Raw genomic sequence first — 21403 nt, 5'->3', positions numbered from 1 at the left:
TGTGTTGTCATGATTTAAAAACAAAAGACATAAACAGGTCTGCATTAACACAACTTGAATATCAAGGCCATAAAACATCACAATTGGCCCCTGGGCTGCAGGTTTGAGGCCATCTACTTCAAGCAATAAAAAATACAAAGCAAATGTGACTTTTGGGACAATTTGATGCTGAAAAATTCAGATATTTGAATGAAAATCATTCTTTGGAACAAAATGGTATAGCTAAAAAAAATGGTCTATGTTTATTGATATTTTTGCATTTTTTGATCGATTTGATGGGCACGTTGCTTAACCAATCCGTGAATTCATCCGGATTAACTCCAAAACGGCATGCATATCTGAAACAGATGCATTCGTTGGGATTCGGGAATCGAAAAAAATAATTCGATTTTGAAGAGAAAATCCAGTTATATCAGTAATTTCATTCCAAATGTGAAACGTGCAAATTAGAATGGAGAATACTACTAATAGTACTCATAATAATAAATACGTTTGATTTCGATTGACGTTCAGTCCATTTAGACATGATATTTCACTGGCCAAAAAAGCAGCAGCTTGCGTCTACTTGAAACCTGAAGTGATGCACAGCCACTGCAAACACTCAAAGTCCTATCACAAACACTTTTGTCTTCAAGAACACTTAAGTCCAATAAATAAAATATATTTTCCACCGTCTGGCGCAGACTGGCGGTGCCCCCTGAAAGCTATTTTTACTCGCCTGGTCGTGCTTTTTTTGCCTTGATGGGGGAGTTAAGTTGAAACAGAGGGTGATGGAAAGCCCTTTATTGAGGTTGAAAGTGGGGATGTGTTGAAAGAGGAGGTTGCCATCTTGTGGTCAGTCAGGCCACTGTTATCAGAAGCTCATTTGGTGATCTAGTAATTAAATGAACATTTAGAAAAAAAATAACTTTTTGAACTGCATTACACATGAGTCATTACCTTTTTAAAATTTAATTCTAACACCAGTTTTTCATTCTGCCACATGAACTGATGTAAAGAATAAATGTGTTGTAAAAAGTTGAATAGCAAAACATAGTGTGTAAAGATACCTATAACCTTTTATAGGGAAAGTAACTATTTTTCATTATTTGAAGGAAAAACATGAATATTAATACTCCCTGTGGATTTTGGTTCACTTCCTATTGATTTTAGAGCTTATCTGGGTCACTTCCGATTGATATTGGGTTACCATCCCAGTCAAAATGGATTGGACATCTAACGCCGTCAATGGTTGCCAAATTCCTCTCACAAAAAAAAAAAAAAAAAAAAAACACAAGCTCAGTGCTTTGTTATGTAATGGCGCTACAATTTAACCCCACATTTCCAACAGGTTAACCATTCAGTTGCTTCAACAGCTGGTTGAGCGCAGATGGCCCAACTTGGACATAAGTTCCTGACTAATGACCGTACGCTATGAAAGATGACGCATACGACACGTGTGACAAAGATATGTGGAATCTTCAGGAGGTCGATCCAAATTGAAATCTGACCCCACTCAAGTGAACGGGAGTCTGACAACATGCACTAGTTAATGGAAGCGGCATCTGTTCTACCATTTTAAAAAGATATGACATCATGCACTGTGGACCGTCCCCACTTACGTAATTTCCTTTTTAACTCATTCGCTGCCATTAACGCAGATAGACGTCCAATCCTTTTTGCGGAATTCACACTTTCAGTGTCATTGACAAGATAGACTAATAGACCAGTCCAATAACAAGGCTTTTTTCATAATTCTGCTGTGAATTTAAATGACTTTGTCACTAGTAGACCTCAATGGCAGCCAATTAGTTAAATGTGCAATTATTGTAAGTCAGTGGTCCCCAACCTTTTTTTGTGCATTTGACTAATATATTAGACAATTGCCTGGCACGGCCAGACTGTTCTCCCTGTATTTTTCAAACACTGTGAGAATAGTCTGGGACCCACCTCCTTAACAGCCTCTCAAGCCAGTACGAAATCATCCGTCCAATCAGACTTATTTGGGTGACGTGTTCTTAACGAGCAATGTCAGTCTTCCGCGTCGGAACTCCACAACAACACAGATGGCGAACAGGAGAGCCGAGAATATGTTCCAATCTGCGGTAAAATCAGTTTTAAATGACCAAAAACACATCAACACAAGTCATTGACAACAGTCTGTCTCGCGCTAGCCATGGTAAATAAACTTCTCCGTTCTCCGCTCGCGCCACGCGAGAGTTGTCGCTTTACCAACGTCACGTCTGCCCGTCGCTGATTGGTCCACTCCGCTGCCTGTTTGCTGTGGCTTCCTCCGCCCTGGAAATTTGAACCTCTCATTGGTCGCCAGACTCTATAGCTGGAACAGCGGTGAGTCTGGTGCACCAGGCTAATTAGACAATACTTGTTGGGAAAGAGTAGGGGTGAGAGGGGGGAAAATTAAGTCACTATCAGATTCCTTAGGTAGAAAAGGGACAACGAAAGGGTTGATAAAGGGGAAAAAATCTCTATTGACCCCTTGATTCTTCAGGTGGAAAAAAAACAAGAGGATGGACAAGGAAGGACAAATAGCAAGAGGGTGAATGAGGGGAAAAGAGTCGACATCACCAGCTTGATTTTCTGAGGTGGAAAAAGGAAAACAAAAGTGTGGGAAAATGGGGGATAGGAGAGCAAAACTCCAGCTATGCTCCCTTAGGTGGAATTCAGAAAAAAACACATCAGCTAATAGTCAAAAGAATGAAACATTACAACAAAATCTTAAAGGCCAGGTGAGCGGTAACACTTGCAGAACTTTATGACATTTGACGTGTTTTTACAGAATGCAATTTCAAGCACACTCAAAAGATCTTAGCATTTATTTTTACCCACAAACTTAATTTCCATTTCAAAATAAGGCCGCTGTTATTAATATCTTTTATTGTGGCAGGCGCCCTTTTGTCCGCTGCGCCGTCTTGAGCTCGCCGAGCTTTGATGACCCTGATGTAAATGACGGGGGATGATGAGCGTCTTGCGAGGCGGCCTTTTGATCAGAGGACGGCACCAAATACCCACCTCCATTCTAATTACAATTATGTGTTTGTGTATGAAAGCCAACAGCGAGACCCCCATCCCTCCCCCTCAAAGTTTTCCTTGTCTTAACTGACAATGTCTGCCTTTCATCTGCGTGGAGAATATTTACAAATCAAAGCAAGGACTCCCGCTAATGGCTCGTGTGTGCGCTTTTAAACTCCCTGACGATTAGGTTACATGTTTTTTCCTGGAAGGTCTTACTTACAGAATGGCAGGAACGTTGCATGGATATGATCCCGATAAATTCGGGCTATTGCTAACAACATATGTTGAGAGTCGTGAACTTGTTGATATGAGGTCGTGTGAAATTGGATGTTTTTCAAGACACGGAAAGTTCCAGCGATACATTATGATGTCATGCCTAACTACTTGCCTGATCTTCCATATTGACCTTTCTGGATTTATCACTAGGGCTGCCACAATCGATTCTGAAATTAATCAACAGCTATTTTAATTGTCAATTGTTTAGAGACATTGTTGACCTAAAAATGGTTCAACTCTTCTTTTTTCAGCCTCAACTCATTGTCTGCTATTGACAGTGACAGAGAAACCACTTACAACACTCAAACTAAGGAAACACATCAATAACCTTCCTACTGCACTTTACTACTTTAACATTATTTCATTAACTCATTGGCAGCCATTGATGGCGCTAGACATCCAATCCATTTGTACTTGGAGGGTCCGCAGTGCTGCCGGACCTTCTAGTTTATATGGCTTAGTGGCTACAAGCAATAAACTATATTCACAGATCAAGCAGAATTAACTCACACAAAAATGTATTATCAAAAAAAAAAAAAAAAAAAAAAAAACATTTTCACAGACAAAAATTCAAAATCTTCTCTGTGAGTGATGGAGCGTCCCAATGATCCTTGGAGCTAAGTTGTCTGAGGCTTTATGTCCCTGGCAGGGTCACCCATTGTAAAGAGGTCCCAGGTGAGGGACCAGACAAAGCATGACTCAAAATACTCCTCATGATGAATCATACAAAATACTTAGGTTTCCCTTGCCCGGACGCGGGTTACCGGAGCACCCCTCTGGAGCCGGCCTGAAGGTGGGCTCGAAAGCGAGCGTCTGGTGGCCAGACCCGGCAGACCCAAAAGTATTGTGAAAGTCTGCTGGGACTCGTCTAGTAGAATCCCCTGTCAGACAGAGCTTCAACACCCACCTCCAGCAGAACTTCTCCCTGGTCCGAGTGGACCATGTTCCATACCTCCATTGTTGAGGCGGACGATTGGAGCTGTAGCCGTGAGGTGATTATTGCCTTCGTGGCGGCAATCCCCGAACCCGCTGGTGTACACCAGCAGTAAGGGATGCCATCGAGATGCAGAAGGAGGCCTACCTAGCCTTTTTGGCTTGCAGGACTCCAGAGGCAGCTGACAGGTACCGTCTGGCCAAGCGGAATGCAGCTTCAGCAGTCGCTGAGGCTAAAGCCCGGACATGGGAGGAGTTCAGCGAGGCCATGGAAAAAGACTTCTGGACGGCTTTGAGGAAATTCTGGTCCACCATCCGCCGTCTCAGGAGAGAAAAGCAGTGCACCATTAACACTGTGTATAGTGGAGATGGGGTATTGCTGACCTGGGCTCGGAATGTCGTGAGTTGGTGGGGAGAATACTTTGAAGACCTCCTCAATTCCACCGACACGCCTTCATTTGAGAAAGCAGAGTCTATGGACTCCGAGGTGGGCTCTCTATCTCTGGGGTTTAAGTCACTGAGGTGGTTGGAAACCTCGTCTGTGGCAGGGACCTGGTCTACATGTGTAGATGGTCTACTTGAGTTTTTGTGGATATGGAGTAGGCTTTCGACCATGTCCATCGGGGAATCCTGTTGGGGGTGTTTCGGGAGTATGGGGACCGAGCCTCCTGGTAAGGGTTGTTGGGTTCCTGTACAACCGGTGCCAGGGTTTGGTCTGCATTGCTGGAAGTAAATCGGATTTGTTCCCACTGAGGGTTGGACTCCGCCAAGGTTGCCCATTGTAACCTATTCCATTCTTAACCTTTGTGAATTGTCCAGAATTTCTGAGCACAGGCAAAGCTTTGAGAGGGTCCAGTTTGGTGGCCTCTGCATTCCATCTCTGCTTTTTGCAGATGATGTGGTGCTGTTGGCGTCATCAAGCCATGATCTCAAACCACTGGAGCAGTTCACAGCCGAGTGTGAAGCGGATGGGATGAAAATAAGCACCTCCAAATCTGAGACCATGGTCCTCAGTTGGAAAAGGGTGGCATGCCCTCTTCGGGTCGGGGATGAGATCCTGCCCCAAGGGGAGGAGTTAAAGTACCTTGGGGTCTTGTTCATGAGTGAGGGTAAGAGGGAGCGGGAGATCAACAGGCAGATCGGTCTGCAGTGATGCGGATTTTGTACCAGTCTGTTGTGGTGAAAAAGGAGCTGAGCCAAAAGGCGAAGCTCTCAATTTACCAATCGACCCACGTTCCTACCCTCATCTATCATCATGAGCTGTAGGTTGTAACAGAAAGAACTAGATCTCGGATACAAGCGGCCAAAATGAGTTTCCGCTGCAGAGTGTCCGGCCTCTCCCGAAGAGATAGGGTGAGAAGCTCAGTCATCCGGGAGGGACTGAGGGTTGAGCCTTTCTGCCTCCTGGATGCCTCCCTGGAGAGGTTTTCTGGGCATTTCCCACCGCGGTAAGACCCGGGGATGACCCAGGACACGCTGGAGAGACCGTGTCTCTCCATTGGCTTGGGAAAACCTTGGGATCTCGCCAGAGGAGCTGGTTGAAGTGGCTGGGGGGAGGGAAGTCTGGGCTTTCCTGCTAAAGCAGCTGCTGCCCCTGCAACCCGGCGCAGGATTAATCGGTGGATAATGGATGGATAAAAAAATTAAAAATATTTTTGCCAACACAGATATTATTTTTGCGAACACATTTTTTAAAAACTTACTAATTATATGTACAAACACATTTTCGTTTTATTGCGAACACAAATTTTCTCTGACACTAATATGGCTCAATATGCCAGGTCTCATTTATGAATTTCATATGATTTAACTCATTGCCTACCTACCATGGACATCGACAAACATCCAGTTCATTGAAACTGGGAGGACTGGCTGTGGATTCTCATCTATCAATGCCATGACATAACATTCGTCTAATTGACCCTCCAATCCCAGTTGAAATGGATTGGACGTCCATTGTCGTCAATGGCAGCCAACATGTTGCATACTCATATTGCAGTTTGTCCACCGTGACACTTGTATATTATTTTTCTAAGCCTTTACCCAGGACAGCAGATGGTTGTCAAATTACCAGTTTCATTCCTGTACTCTCTGCCGGTAACCAACACCGCTTGTCCACCCTGAAGAACATTCTTCTCCGCTTTTAGCATCTAAGCTGTCCTACACAGTACAGGACGGCTCGTTTGTTCTGGCCTAATTAAAAAGCCCCTCATTGGTTTTGGGGGCTTAGTGGCTGACATAAGTCCCCCCAAGTGTGCAAATGGCAGATGTGCTTGCGGATCTTGTCAACATGGTGGCACGCTATGTTTTTTATTTGGGCGAGTGTATGAAATGTAACTCACCCTTGAGGTCACTTATGCCTTTTTATTATGTAACCATTATTTCAATACACACCTTGTTGTGTGGTGTCGCCATGGCGAATGAGTGACATAAATATGGAGTACTTCCTTGTTCAGGGGCTAATGACCTCATGTAACACATTGTGGATGTTATTAGCTGTCACTCATCAAGGCTGAAAAAATGATACCGTGCAAATTGGCAGGTCTGCATTTTCATCATAGGTGTCTTCTGGGTGATTCTCATGAAGCTCAGCTAAACTATGAAGATTTTAGGGATATAATCATAAAATTTTGAAGTAGTTCATTTTTAGTTGAATGATGTTTTTAAACCTATTTTTGGGTCATTACTGTCCTTGAACTGATTTGATGTTTTCACCTCAATTCAGCATCATACATATTAAATGAACTCCATAAAAAAATGTATTAATTTGTTTGAAACTGTATAATTTAACATAATATGATATACTATAAGAGTTTCTTGCCTAAAAAATATTGACGGAAACTGTAGTTTCCACGCATGCAGCTTTCATTACTGTTGCACTGTGTTCGTGGTCCCGTCATCTTCTGTGTTATTATAAATAAAGTTACTCTGACAATCACAAAGAAGGCAAGACAAAAGATGGAAATACCCATCTGCTTATATTTCCCATCCAAGTCAGGTTATGTAAGAGTTCAATTCTGCACATTTTTGGGGGGCGATTTCAGATCAGCTATCATTTTAGTTTTTTTTTTTTTTAACCCTTATATGCTTACGTTTTCATGCATTCGCCATTTATGAAATTCTAATATTAGGGTAATTTATGCAGGTTTTTCATATATTTTCAGCCAACACTAGTTTAACTTTGACTCCTTTCCATAGTTATATCCATTTTTTCTGAATTGTCATAGGTGATTGTTGATCTGTCTGCAGTTGTCTAAAACATAGCACAAAAGCTATTATTTTGCTACATACTGTATTGTTTCTATATACCTCTGCTGATATATCTCACTTTGTTAAAATACATCTCTCTCTCTCTCTCTCTCTCCCTCGCTCTCTCATATATATATATATATATATATATATATATATATATATATATATATATATATATATATAAATTCCGCAAACCAAAAGTTTGAAAGACCAAGCGTTTACATCAACGCAACAATTCTTTTGTTGACCAGCGTAATTTCAGAACTTTTGTAATGTTAAAAACATAACCAAATGTTACCTTTAATGGCGACAAATGTGTAAAATTCTACTGTAATAATGAACCAATTTATACAATTAAAATATCATGTTAACAAATGACTATAATTCACTATACATTTCATTCAAATAATTAAATCCATTTTAAAATTTACAATAATAGCAGACACATTTAAAGCATCTCCATATTTACGACCTTTGTGACCTTTGCCCCTTTATCATCATATCACCTATACTGCAAATTTGAATTAAATAGGCTGTTGTAATCAAGTCATTGCGAAATTCCTTTTCTGACCTCTGTGACCTTTGACCCCGAAATTTAATCCCCTCTTTAACTCATTCACTCCCAGCCATTTTCACCAGAGCAAGGCCCTTCGTTCCCGGCCGTTTCACTGGATTTTGACTGATTTTGCAAGGCCCACAGAAAATTCTGTTCTCTTGCTATGTAAACATGGAACCCACCAAAAGAAAGATTAGACTCTCTTTTTTCAGCAGAAAAAATAGTTCATATCGTTTTCCATTCTTTAGAAATCAGCATTAGAAAATAGCTCAGTTTGAGCTATGTTCCAATTTCTGATGAAAAAACAGAGAAATTGAACTTTTTAAAGCATACATTTCAAATATAACTTTGACTTATACACAGATATTTTTTGCTTTAGTTACATCCCAAACATCTGAATAATGTTTTCCTTTTACAATATAAGATAAACAACAAGACAAATAGAGCTTTTGATCACAAATTAACAATTTATTTACACATAACTAAAGTATTGAACTGTTGAACTATTTGTGCACATAACAACGGGGAAGGCTCTCAGCTGCTCCCATGGCTAATCTGATGAGTCCGGATCAAGATCGCTCTCACTTTTTTCATCGTCTTCATCACTGGTTTCAACCTCGAGCTAAGGAGTAACGCAACGTGAGCTCCGCAGAATGTGTGTGGAACCTGACGCTGTTGTGGACATCACCGTCTCATCAAGATAGATTTTTTAGAATCCTTCTTTGACGATGGTTTCGTTTTCTTTTCAAAACACTCCTCCAGTGTTGTTTCCTTTTTTCCCCCCGATCGTTCTCCACATTTTTCTCAAATTCTCACGCGCCTTCACAAGATCCCTCCAAATTTCCTGACTATTTTTCTTCAGTTTCTTTCTTGGCCCGAGATGAGTTCTTACCAAATGCGCTACTGACCTCCAGTGGCCAGTTTTATTGCTTTAAAATGGGTTTTGAGCTTTGTGCATTATATTTTAGACAGATCAAAACCTATAGATGCCTCTTGTCAAAAAAAAACAAAAAAAAAAACGCAAAAGACCTATAAATACGTTTTTGGGACACTGCAGCAATTAAATTAAAACGTATTTATACGTTTTTGGGAGCAAATGAGTTAATATTACATATTGTGAAAGTTTAATCATTAATAAAATCATCATTCTTTTTGCAATATACGATGTAAATGGGACTGTATCCTTCCCATGGGCTCACCACCTGTGGGAGGGGCCAAGGAGGTGGGTGCGCGGGCAAATTGGTGGTAGCCAAAGGAGAGGTCCTTGGCAGTCCAATCCTCGGCTGCAGAAGCTGGCTCTTGGTACGATGTAATCGGGCTCACCTCCACACATGGCTCGAGCTCTGGTAGCAGTCCTTTCAAGAGGGGTTGGACACTATTCCACTCTGGAGTTACCCATGGTGTGAGGCTACGAGCAGGTGTGGGCATACTTATTGCTCCCCGACTCGCCGCCTGTACATTGGGGTTCAACCTGGTAGACGAGAGGGTAGCTTCCCTCCGCCTTTGGGTGGGGGGACGGGTCCTAACTGTTGTTTCTGCTTATGCACCAAATAGCAGTTCAGAGTAGGCGATGAAAGTGCGACCTGGAGGGGCGTGATTGAGAAGAACGGCCCCCTCGATCAGAATTCAAGTGGTTTTCTGTTTTTGGACTTCTGCGCCCATCACGGATTGTCCATACTGCACACCATGTTCAAGCATAAGGGTGACCATATGTGTTCCTGGCACCAGGACACCCTAGACCACAGTTCAATTATTGACTTTGTAGTCATCTCATCGGACTTGTGGCCGCATGTCTTGGACACTTGGGTGAACAGGGGGGCGTAGCTGTCAACTAATCACCACCTTGTGGTGAGTTGGCTCCGATAGTGGGGCAAGATGCCAGTCCAGCCCGGCAGACCCAAAAGTTTCGTGAGGGTTTGCTGGGAACGCCTGGCGGAGTCCCCTGTCCGGAGGAGTTTCACCTCCCATCACCGGCACAGCTCCGCCCATGTCCAGTGAGAGATGGGGGACAATGAGTCCGAAAGGACCATGTTTCGAGCCTCTATTGCTAAGGTGGCCAACCAGAGCTGCAGCCGTAAGGTGGTTGGTGGCTTTCGTGGCGGCAATCCTAGAACCCGCTGGTGGACACCAGCGGTGAGAGATGCCGTCAAGCTGAAGAAGGAGTCCTATTCAGCCTATTTGGCCCGCGGGACTCCAGAGGCATCTGGTGAATGGCCAAGCGGCGGCAGCTTGGATGGTCACTGAGGCAAAAATCCAGGCATGGGAGGAGTTCGTTAAGGCCATGTAGAACGACTTCCGGACAGCTTCAAAGAAATTTTGGTCCACCATCCGGCGTCTCAGGAGGGGAAAGCAGTGCACCATCAACATGGTGTATAGTGTGGTTGGGGCGCTGCTGACCTCGACCTAGGATTTTGTGAGTCGGTGGGCTGAATACTTTGAAGACCTCCTGAACTCCACCCACACACCTTCCCATGAGGAAGCAGAGCCTGGGGACTCCAAATTAGGTCCTCCTATCTCTGGGGTTAAAGTCACTGAGCTTGTTAAGAAGCTCCTCGGTGGCAGAGCCCCGAGGTGGATGAGATCTGCCCGGAGTTTCTACTGGCTCTGGCTGTTGTGGGGTTGTCTTGGTTGACACGCTTCTGCAACATCGCGTGGACATCGGGGTGGTGGGTCCTCTTTTTAAAAAGAGGGACCGGTGGGTGTTTTACACACTCCTCAGCCTCCCCGGGAAGGTCTACTCAGGGGTACGGGAGAGGAAGCTTTTCGTCCTGGTCGCAGAACAGTGGACCAGCTCTATACCCTCGGCAGGGGTCTCGGTGAATCATGAGAGTTCGCCCAACCAATCTACATGTGTTTTTGTGGATTTGGAAAAGGCGGCCCTATGTTACCGATTCTGTTCATAACTTTTATGGACAGAATATCTAGGTGCAGCCGAGGCGTTGAGGGGATCCAGTTTGTTTGTCTCAGTACTGCATCTCTGCTTTTTGCAGATGATGTAGTTTTGTTGGCTTTATCAGGCCATGACCTTCAACTCTCACTGGAAGTGTTCGCAGCCGAGTGTGAACCGGTCGGGATGAGAATCAGCACCTCCAAATTTGAGAACATGGTTCTCATTCAGGAAAGGGTGGAATGCCCTCTCCAGGTCAGAGATGAGGTCCTTCCCCAAGTAGAGGAGTTCAAGTATCTCAGGGTCTTGTTCACGAGTGGCGGAAAAATGGAGCGGGAGATTGACAGGTCAGGTGCTGCATCTGCAGTGATGCGGACTTTGCATCGGTCCGTTTTGGTGAAGAGGGAGCCAAGCCGAAAGGCGAAGCTCTCTATTGAACGGTCGAGCTACCTTCCTACCCTCACCTATGGTCACGAACTGTGGGAGGTGACAGCAAGAACCAGATCCCGAATATAAGTGGCCGAAATAAGTTTCCTCTGTAGGGTATGCAGGCTCTCTCTTAGAGATAAGGTGAGAACCTTTGTCATTCAGGAGGGGGTCGGAGTAGAGCCGCTGCTCCTCCGCATTGAGATGGCATGGCTAGGGCATCTGATTAGGATGCCTCTGGGGCGCCTCCCTGGTGAGGTGTTCTGGTTACGTCCCACTGGGAGGAGGCTGCAGTGACAACCCAGGACACGCTGGGGAGACTATGTCTCCAGGCTGGCCTGGGAACCCCTTGGGATCTCCGAAGAACAGCTGGATGATGTGGCAAGGGAGAGGTAAGTCTGAGCTTACCTGCTGTGTCTATATGTGATGAAATGGTGACTAGTTTTGTTTGTCCTCATCTGAGCTCAGCTCCAGCTCACTCGTGACAAGTGCTACACAAAAGAGAATTCAAAAGAAGAAAAAGAACTATAATCATATTTCTTTAAGTACTTTCAATAGTGAAAACATTTTTTGTTGTTGTTCATTTTTTTGCTGAGAAGCTGCCAGGCCTGTCAGGCCAGCTTTTTGTTCTGTCCTTGTCTGGCACATATGTGGCATGAATTAAAAATGAGCTCTCTCTACTTGTAAAGGAGAGGACTCAAGTTTTCTTTCCCCCGAAATCACAGCTGGAGCGTTCCGAGATTAATGAAACAAGTTTGAAACAAGTTAACTTCTTGTACTTGTATTTTTAGTTCCATCCAAAGTGATAAATGTTAAAGCTTTAGCTTTACCGACTTTATGTTGCTCAAAGGCTTCTCGCTGAATATGGTGCTTAACATTGCAAAGTGAAAAAATTGTACTTGGCGTTGGAGCAGTGTGATGGACCATTAAGCTCCAGAAACTGGCATTGAGCTGCAGTTACGCACATAAAATCTTGCCAGGTGGCAATTTTGTTCCGTTTTTTAAAAGTCATTTGGCGATCTGCAAGCATGGAAATGACGTGCTTAGAAAAACTGAAAAGAGTCAGCTGGCAAATCATGATGCCTGGCTGGTATCTGTGTGAATGCTCATGTTTTAATGCCATTGAGGATGCTAGACGTACAATCCATTTTGACTGGGTGAGGCCAATGAACGTCCGCTGTCAAAATGGATTGAACATCTAACGCTGTCAATGGCAGGTAAATTAGAGCTACCATGATGAACTAGGTAATCATTTAGCTAATGAATTGTGATAGCCAATAAACTTTACAGACATTGTTGATCTCAAAATTGTGCAAATTCTTTTTTGAATCTCCAATAACAGGTTTTTCTTTTTCGCACTATTTTTTTCTCCTTAAAAAAGGCGGGAAACAGGAAATACTCTTTTTTTTTAACCATTCTTTTAAATTGTTTTTTTTTATTTTTAAAATAAGGGGGTGGTAAACATTCTCTTTTTTATGTAATTTTTAAAGGAAAAGGAATAAACAGTAAATATTCTCTTTCAAGTTTTTTTTCATTTAGTTAAAAACATTTTTAAAAACTACCTATTTTCCGATTTTTGGATAACAGAAACTTTATAGATTTTTATTTCAGCGCAAAACATGTAGTTAAAGAGCATACGACAGGAGAAAAAAAGTCTTAAATGGCATTATTATGTGAATTAGAATATTATTTTGAGACGATTCGACTATATACAACAATTTACCAAAGCGCAGATGACGAAAAATTAGTCTTTTAATCTGCCGGGTAGCCACGCCTACCATTATAGGGCTTTAGCGTCCCCAACAGGTGGATGACGTCAGCGGTAGACTGGGCTCATCGGTTTTACTATTCAGCCCATTGAGGGGGAATTATTCAGAACGAGGAAAACGCGACGAAGAGAGCTGCAAAATGTCATTGTTTCAGTCTCTCTACTCCAATATTTTTACTGGATATTCTTTTTATCCAAGTATTTTTCCCTAATAGCTATATAAATGGCTTGAGAAGGACCAGTCAGCCCATCGAGGGGGAACTATTCACAACGAGGAAAACGCTACGAAGAGAGCTGCAAAATTTCATTGTTTCTGTCTCTTTACTTCAATATTTTTACAGGATATTCTTTTTATCCAAGTATTTTCCCCAATTGCTAAATAAATGGCATGGTCATGACAAATAACAGTCTTGTGCTAAATGGAATATGAAATAATAAAAATGCATCTTTTCAGGACGACATGGCAAAATTACTCCATAATGGTCAAAACTGTCGACTTCACCTTTACCGTCGCACCTCCCGAACGATATTTTATGACACCTAAATCGGACATATGTCATTTCCCTTCCCCGGCTTCGGAGAATGTAAACAAACCAAAAGGTGTGACAGCTAGCCGACATGCTAACCCGAACTGAGTGGTGTTTCAAAGTCTTCGAAGCGGAAAATCACACATAACTAGCCTGGATTATTTGACATGACGACTGGGTTGTCGATTGTCTTTGAGGATCGGCAAACCGCCCGGCGGAGAGCAATTTACAGTTTGTTCCCTGGAGGAGGGTGGCTGCAGTTGTTGTGCAGCTAACGTGCTGCTAATGTGCATGAGGAGAGCTTTTTACATGCCTATCAATGTTCAAACATAAGTAGTCCTTTATTTAAAGAAAGTTTGTAGTGTTTACTTTGTAATAGCTGTATTAATATTTGACATAATACTAAACAAGATGTTTACTTACTTCCTCGTAAGTCCAATGGTCCCACAGTAGTCGTCAGGCTTGTTTTGGCCAATATCCACGATGAATGGGAACCTTTTGAAACTCCAAAAAGGCGCATACGCTTCTCCCTCATACAGAATGATTTTTCTGCAGCCGTTTGGCTGGCGTGATGCGAAAAATAAACGTATTAATCCGCAAAATCAGCTGAATCCTTCGTCCTTATACACAAAAGTACGCTGTATAGTGAAGAGGACGCCTTCTACCGTACACGTCACAGCGCCCTCCTTCTCAATGCAAGACCGAAACCGGAAGTCACTCATTTTCATGGCATGGGATTAAAAAAACTAAATAAATATAGTGATCGCTTCCACACACCTCCAAGCGGTCCATATCATTCAGGAGCATAAAATACCGCGTGTATTACGAAATAAACATGCTTTTTCGTGTCACATGCACTTTAACTCACATGATTTGCTTACACGGGCCATGGAAAATGATACTACAGTTCGCATCTGGAACCCGGGGCCGCCAGTTTGACATCCCTGCCTTACATCAACATCCGTTATCTAAATTGAAACTTAGACAAAATCATCCATGACCATGTGGTCTCCTCAATCTATCAACCCTTCAAAAGCCTTCTGTGGCCTTCCTCCTATTGCGCTCACCTATCAAAACTCACCAGCTGTGACCTTTATGCGTACAGTACAAGTGGGTAAGAGCGGCGTTCGGCGGATTTGCGCGCGAGTGCACCAGAAAGAGGCGGAGGGAGTTGAAATGAACCATCATTGAAATCGGCTGTCATAAGTTGAGTGGAGACACAGTGAGTGATGGAGTGCACGCGCTGGAGCGCAGCCGAGCCCCCCTCAAGTGTCCGAATAATATCCTGACGAGATGTCAGTCCGAGAGTGTGCCGGACTTTTAAGAGGCACAGTTTAGTCTGCGTTTTATCCCAGGACTTAACGATGGATCCTTGGAACACCGACTCCGAGGATTCGCGCGGTTGGAGCGATTCGTCGGATGAAGACTGTCAATCAGAAGGCGAATCGAACTTCAATTATGATCAAGTGTATTGCCTGATATTTGGACTTTGTGCACCACTTGACATTTATGAAAAGAAAAAAATGTATTGATGCTTATTGTGCTGTTTTTCTCTACAGGGAAGACATCAGGACTGCCAATGTTATTGCAGCAGAGGCGGTCACCTGCCTAGTTATTGATCGAGAGTGAGTATGAATCTATCAGTTTCTATGATAAACAATCATTGTTGTATTTAATTGAGTTAATGGAAACAATGAAAATTTATGATGTAATTTAGTGAAATAATGCACAATATATATTTTTGAGACAAAATACACTTATCTGAAACCAGATTTCAGAATATTGACAGTCGGGTTTGAGTTTATGTTAATAGTGATGGTCATATTTTAATCATCTCACAACTGTGAAATAACATATTTTTTTATGCCAACTGGCCTCGGGTGGGGAGCCGTTACAGCATCAGTGTCCACAATGAGTGCCCTATTTTCTTAGGGTGGAATAGGCAAAACAAGGCGGTGTATGAGGGGAAGAACAAACTTACCATCAGTGCTGTAATGCCTTAGGTGGAAAAGGGGAAACAAATTAGTTGGGTGGGGTAAAAAAAATCAGCACCCAGATTCCGCAGGTGGAAAAAAGAAAATAACAGGGTGGGTGCATGGGAAAAAAACCAACCTCACTATTGATGATCCGATTCCTGAAAAAGAAAAGGAAAACAAAGGGTGGATAAGTGGGAAAAACACTACTGGCACTTTGATTCCTTAGGTGGAAAAAGGAAAACGAAGGTGGATGGGGACAGGGGAGTGTATGAAACTATTTCTACCCCGGTTGCTTAGGTGGAAAAGGAAAAACAAGAAAGTGGGTGAGGGGTAAAAATATAAGAAACTCACTATCGGCACTCTACTAGGTGGAAAAGAGAAAATTAACAGCTGGATGAGGGAAATAAAAAAATAACTCACTATTGGCGCTTTGATTACTTAACTCATTGACTGGCATTGACATCGATAAATGACGATTGCTTTATAACTGAGAGGGCTTCGAGCTATCATTCGCTGCACTTAAACATGATGATTTCCTGCCAGTTCAAATGGATTGCTCAGATTTTGCCACCTGTGTTTAAAAACAACTATTTTTTTCAACATATTCAATCCTTCAAAACATGTTTGTCTCTCATTTATCCTGCCCGTTGTCCGTCGATTGCGCGTTTTGTGCCGCTCTCATTTGCATGTAAATGTTTTCCCAGGACGACAGGTGTAGGAATTCACAATACGGGAATAAACCAGCAGCCAGGCTGTTTGTTGTTTTGATTGCCAGGGAGCGCATCCGTATTTCTCATGTTTATTGACCCTGAAAGAAGGCCTGCATCTCAGGGAACACTTTATCCGAGGAGTGTTAAGTCGCGTGGTGGGAGCGAGCAAACGAAGCGGGCAAGGGGTGTATCGTCTTACCCGGGGCCCAGCTGTGGAGTAAAGTGGGCTCAAATGGGCCCCCTTGAAGTTAACACAGGGGTAATGAGAGAGTCATCCAGCACAGGTGATGACCAATACCTCTGGTGCTTGCTTGTCATTCAAATACTGTACAAAGAGGTGCCCTAACATACAGAGAAACATCCTTGTACGTGTGCCTCTATTGCTGGCATTTTATGTAAATGCTCAGAACAGCAGATGTATTACATTTGAGGCATGTGACAGCTTAGTAAAAACTGAGTGGAAGCGTTTTTGCATTGTTTGAACACCAATGAGGTGATATTTTCTTTATGAAAATGTTATAGCCAGGAGTGTCATTTTTGAAGTATTATGATTTTGTGTTAATTCACAAATAACACAGTTAATTATTTTATTTGCGCATTAACATCAGAGCCAATGAATAAGTTAAGCCTGTTTAGGCTCATTTAGAGTCTGCTACTTGTATATACAGTACAGTAGCAGTATGTACTACTACATATGCTGTCTAGCTATCAGTAGCATTGCAAGTGCATTATTACTTCATTTATCAAGGGTATACACCATCGGTATGGCCCACAATTACTCAAAAGGTATTGTTATTTTAATTTCATAGTATTTAACTCACTCATTAAAATTTTATCTATAACTGGCAGCAATTGTTATCAGTCGTGTCTGACATTTGCATCTTATCATGTCATAATAACGTGTACAAACTGCATTAACGTTAACTTCTTTTTCTTGTAGTTCATTTAAGCACCTGATTGGAGGCTTAGAGGACGTTTCCAGCAAAGGCCACGAGGACGTTGACGCCAAAGCCAAGTAAGACATTAGGCATGTACAGTGGGGCAAATAAGTATTTAGTCAACCACTAATTGTGCCAGTTCTCCCACTTGAAAATATTAGAGGCCTGTAATTGTCACCATGGGTAAACCTCAACCATGAGAGACAGAATGTGGAGAAAAAGAAAAAAAAACAGAAAATCACATTGTTTGATTTTGAAAGAATTTATTTGCAAATCATGGTGGAAAATAAGTATTTGGTCAATACCAAAAGTTCATCTCGATACTTTGTTATGTGCCCTTTGTTGGTAATAACGGAGGCCAAACGTTTTCTGTAACTCTTCACAAGTGTTTCACACACTGTTGCTGGTATTTTGGCCCATTCCTCCATGCAGATCTCCTCTAGAGCAGTGATGTTTTGGGGCTGTCGTTGGGCAAAACGGACTTTCAACTCCCTCCACAGATTTTCTATGGGGTTGAGACCTGGAGACTGGCTAGGCCACTCCAGGACCTTGAAATGCTTCTTACGAAGCCACTCCTTTGTTGCCCTGGCTGTGTGTTTGGGATCATTGTCATGCTGAAAGACCCAGCCACGTTTCATCTTCAATGCCCTTGCTGATGGAAGGAGATTTTCGCTCAAAATCTCTCGATACATGGCCCCATCCATTCTTTCCTCTACACAGATCAGTCGTCCTGGTCCCTTTGCAGAAAAACAGCCCCAAAGCATGATGTTTCCACCCCCATGCTTCACAGTGGGTATGGTGTTCTTCAGATGCTATTCAGTATTCTTTCTCCTCCAAACACAAAAAAGTTCTATTTTGGTTTCATCCGACCGTAACACATTCTCCCGGTCCTCTTCTTGATCATCCAAATGATTTCTAGCGAACCGCAGACGGGCCTGGACGTGTACTTTCTTCAGCAGGGGGACAGGGTCTGGCAGTGCAGGATTTGAGTCCCTGGTGGCGCATTGTGTTACTGATAGTAGCCTTTGTTACTGTGGTCCCAGCTCTCTGTAGGTCATTTACTAGGTCCCCCCGTGTGGTTCTGGGATTTTTGCTCACCGTTCTTGCTATTATTTTGACGCCACGGGGTGAGATCTTGCATGGAGCCCCAGATCGAGGGAGATTATCAGTGGTCCATTTTCTAATAGTTGCTCCCATAGTTGATTTCTTTACACCAAGCATTTTACCTATTGCAGATTCAGTCTTCCCAGCCTGGTGAAGGTCTACAATTTTGTCCCTGGTGTCCGTCGACAGCTCTTTGGTCTTGGCCATAGTGGAGTTTGGAGTGTGAGTGACTGAAGTTGTGGACAGGTGTCTTTTATACCGATAATGAGTTAAAACAGGTGCCATTAATACAGGTAACGAGTGGAGCTTCATTAGACCTCGTTAGAAGAAGTTAGACCTCTTTGACAGCCAGAAATCTTGCTTGTTTGTAGGTGACCAAATACTTATTTTTAGAGGTGTGCAAAATTTCCGATTCTTAGATTATTCGCGATTCGGCCGTGGAAGATTCGAGAACGATTCACAAACATCCAAATTCCGATTATTGAAATATGCCAAGTAAAGCGGAAGTACAACACACTCAGCGCGCCGCGCGGTCTTCGGGACAATGAGGAATGGAGCGAGAGTAGCTAAACATCATGGTTCTCATTACCCGGCCCCTCGGGTAATGCCAATATCAACTCACGGCTCTAGCTCAACTCATGCAACGAGATAAAAAAAAACACAACAACATACCTGACTGCTGCCGAAAAGCTGCTACAAAGTACACCCACATAATGTAGGTATCATTTATATAGGACTAGATGCAATATAGATTCGGTATCGTTAGCAGCACTTCTACAAAAAGCTAGATGCGGGCGTTAGTAAACGGTCGCCATCTTAAAGCAGTACACTTCCCTGCAAGGCTGTTGTAGCGAACCTTCCAAGCAAACCTAATTAACTTTTTGTCTAAAATACTCCTAAATCGGTGAAATATTGACTTGAATCTATCCTTAAAATAGTTTTAAAACTTTCACATGTCGAAAGTAGACAAAAGGGAAATTATGGAATAACGGGAGCAATTTTAACAACTTTAACGGTTGATTCACAACATTACATTAATTGAATGTAGTTTACAGCTGCTGATACAGAATGGGGACTGGAGTTTCTTATTTACTGTTATTTTTGTATATTTTTTTACTGCTATATGTTAACTTGATACTGAAATAGTAGTTTGGTTTAGCCTGAGAGTATTTTTGAGCACTTTTTTTTTTTTTTTAAATGAGGGGGGTGCATCAATAATCGTTTTATAATCGAATCGGAGCCTCTGAATCGTAATCGTAATCGAATCGTTAGGTGCCCAAAGATTCCCAGCTCTACTTATTCTCCACTCTAATTTGGAAATAAATTCTTTAAAAATCAAAAACAGTGATTTTCTTTTTTTTTCTCCACATTCCATCTCTCATGGTTGAGGTTTACCCATGTTGACAATAACAGGCCTCTCTAATCTTTTCAAGTAGAACTTGCACAATTGGTGGTTGACTAAATACTTATTTGCCCCACTGTATCAAAGTTTTTGACCCCAATAAATTCTTGAATCATTGTGGACAAACCAAATGGAAGCATTTTCTATTGGTTGCTTCCTGTAAAAAGAAAACTTGAAAAATAATGACAATAAATTCTAGAAGAGTGAAATAACCGATTAATTACAAATTTAACACAAACTCGAAAGCATTTTTCGTGGGTTCTCAAAAATGAAATATGTGGAGGTAATTATTTTGTCCTCACTTTTTTGGACAGCATTAGACATCCAATCCATTTTAAACTGGCAGGGCTGGCAGCAATCCCTCCAGTTCAAAATGGATTGGATGTCTATGGCCGTCAAAGCGAGCAAATCAGTAAAACTTTAGGTTTGCTGCATTACAACAGATGGTTGAAAAGAGAGACAAGTGAAGCGACGACCTGCGACTTGGTATTGCTGTCGCCATGGAAACAAGGAGATATCAATACACAAGTCATAAGGCACTCTCCGCTATGAATCGGGCATACAGTATGTCAGGCTGCCTTTACATTAGTAAATTTGCTTTCCAATAAAAAAATTTTTTTAAAAAAGAACATGATAAATTGTCTTTATATAAGGCATCGACTTTCATTGACATTCTGGGAGTTAATGATTTTTTGTGATGTCGGCTTTCAGTTTTGCCGTTAAATTTTTTTTCTAAGTGGTCTTAAATTTTACTTGATGAAACCTCTAAACTCAAACATGGAACTCAACTCAAAAACCAGAAAATGATTGAAGCCCATTGAAAATGCGGTGTCAGCAACAGATTGACAATTTTTTGGTCGTTTAAAAAAAAAAAAAAAAACACACATAAAGGGTTATGATCCTCTTTTTTCAAAATGCTTATATTTAATGCTGATGAACCAAAAGATTGGGGATTTCAGCACTACATCTTGTAATATTAAGTACGTAGTTATGTACAGTTTTAATATTATAACTTGCCGTGCTGCATCCATACATATTACGTAAAGTATGTGAAGTTATACTACCAATATTTTTCTCATAATGTTCCAACGTTAATCTCATAATATTTTTCTAATAACTTTACGTGAAATATGTAAAGTTAGGTAACGTTGTTATGACTTTGCCATCCATACATATTACGTAAAGTATGTAAAGTTATGTAATATTCCAATTTTATTTCTCATAATATTATGACTTTAATACCATAAAATTAAAATTTTCTTGTAATGTTGCAAATTTGTTGTCATTATGTTATGACTCTAATCTCGTAATATTAAGATAGATGACTTAAATCTCGTAATACCTAAACTTGCTGCGATAGCTCATGTTTCGATGCCATTGACGGCGGTAGACATCGAGTCCATTTCGACTAGGAGGGGTAAATGAACCAATCAGTTAAATGAGTGCACTATAGGGGTTAAAGGTCATTTTAAAAGTGCAATTCACATTTATCCTGAAATGTACTAGACTTGTACGTTTTTGGGAAGCTACCCCAGTAGAAAAACAATGAAAACAGACTGCAATGCACTGTGGCTTCAAGTCATGTGGACTGTATTATTCCTATGATCTCATCAGTCCTTCACAGTTTTATCACCCA

The 21403-nt window shown here is 41.9% G+C and overlaps 1 protein-coding gene across 4 annotated transcripts in view; it reads left to right on the top strand.

Annotated features, from left to right (window-relative positions):
* The window catches only part of LOC130922520 (cGMP-dependent protein kinase 1), a 208608-nt gene that overhangs the window by 174839 nt on the left and 12366 nt on the right, over positions 1 to 21403 (top strand). For 3 of the 4 annotated variants that reach the window (XM_057847305.1, XM_057847304.1, XM_057847306.1), the window contains exons 8-9: positions 15197 to 15262; positions 17264 to 17338. In XM_057847305.1, coding sequence (XP_057703288.1) covers positions 15197 to 15262; positions 17264 to 17338 — 141 coding nt within the window. Of the gene's footprint in view, positions 1 to 11931; positions 15106 to 15196; positions 15263 to 17263; positions 17339 to 21403 lie in introns of those variants that run through there. The other variant, XM_057847307.1, reaches the window with a different exon arrangement.

This window comes from Corythoichthys intestinalis, chromosome 10 (genome assembly GCF_030265065.1).
Source record: "Corythoichthys intestinalis isolate RoL2023-P3 chromosome 10, ASM3026506v1, whole genome shotgun sequence".
Classification (NCBI taxonomy): Eukaryota; Metazoa; Chordata; class Actinopteri; order Syngnathiformes; family Syngnathidae; genus Corythoichthys; species Corythoichthys intestinalis.
Note: the sequence above shows the minus strand (reverse complement) of the source record. Positions and strands in the feature narration are given on the sequence as shown.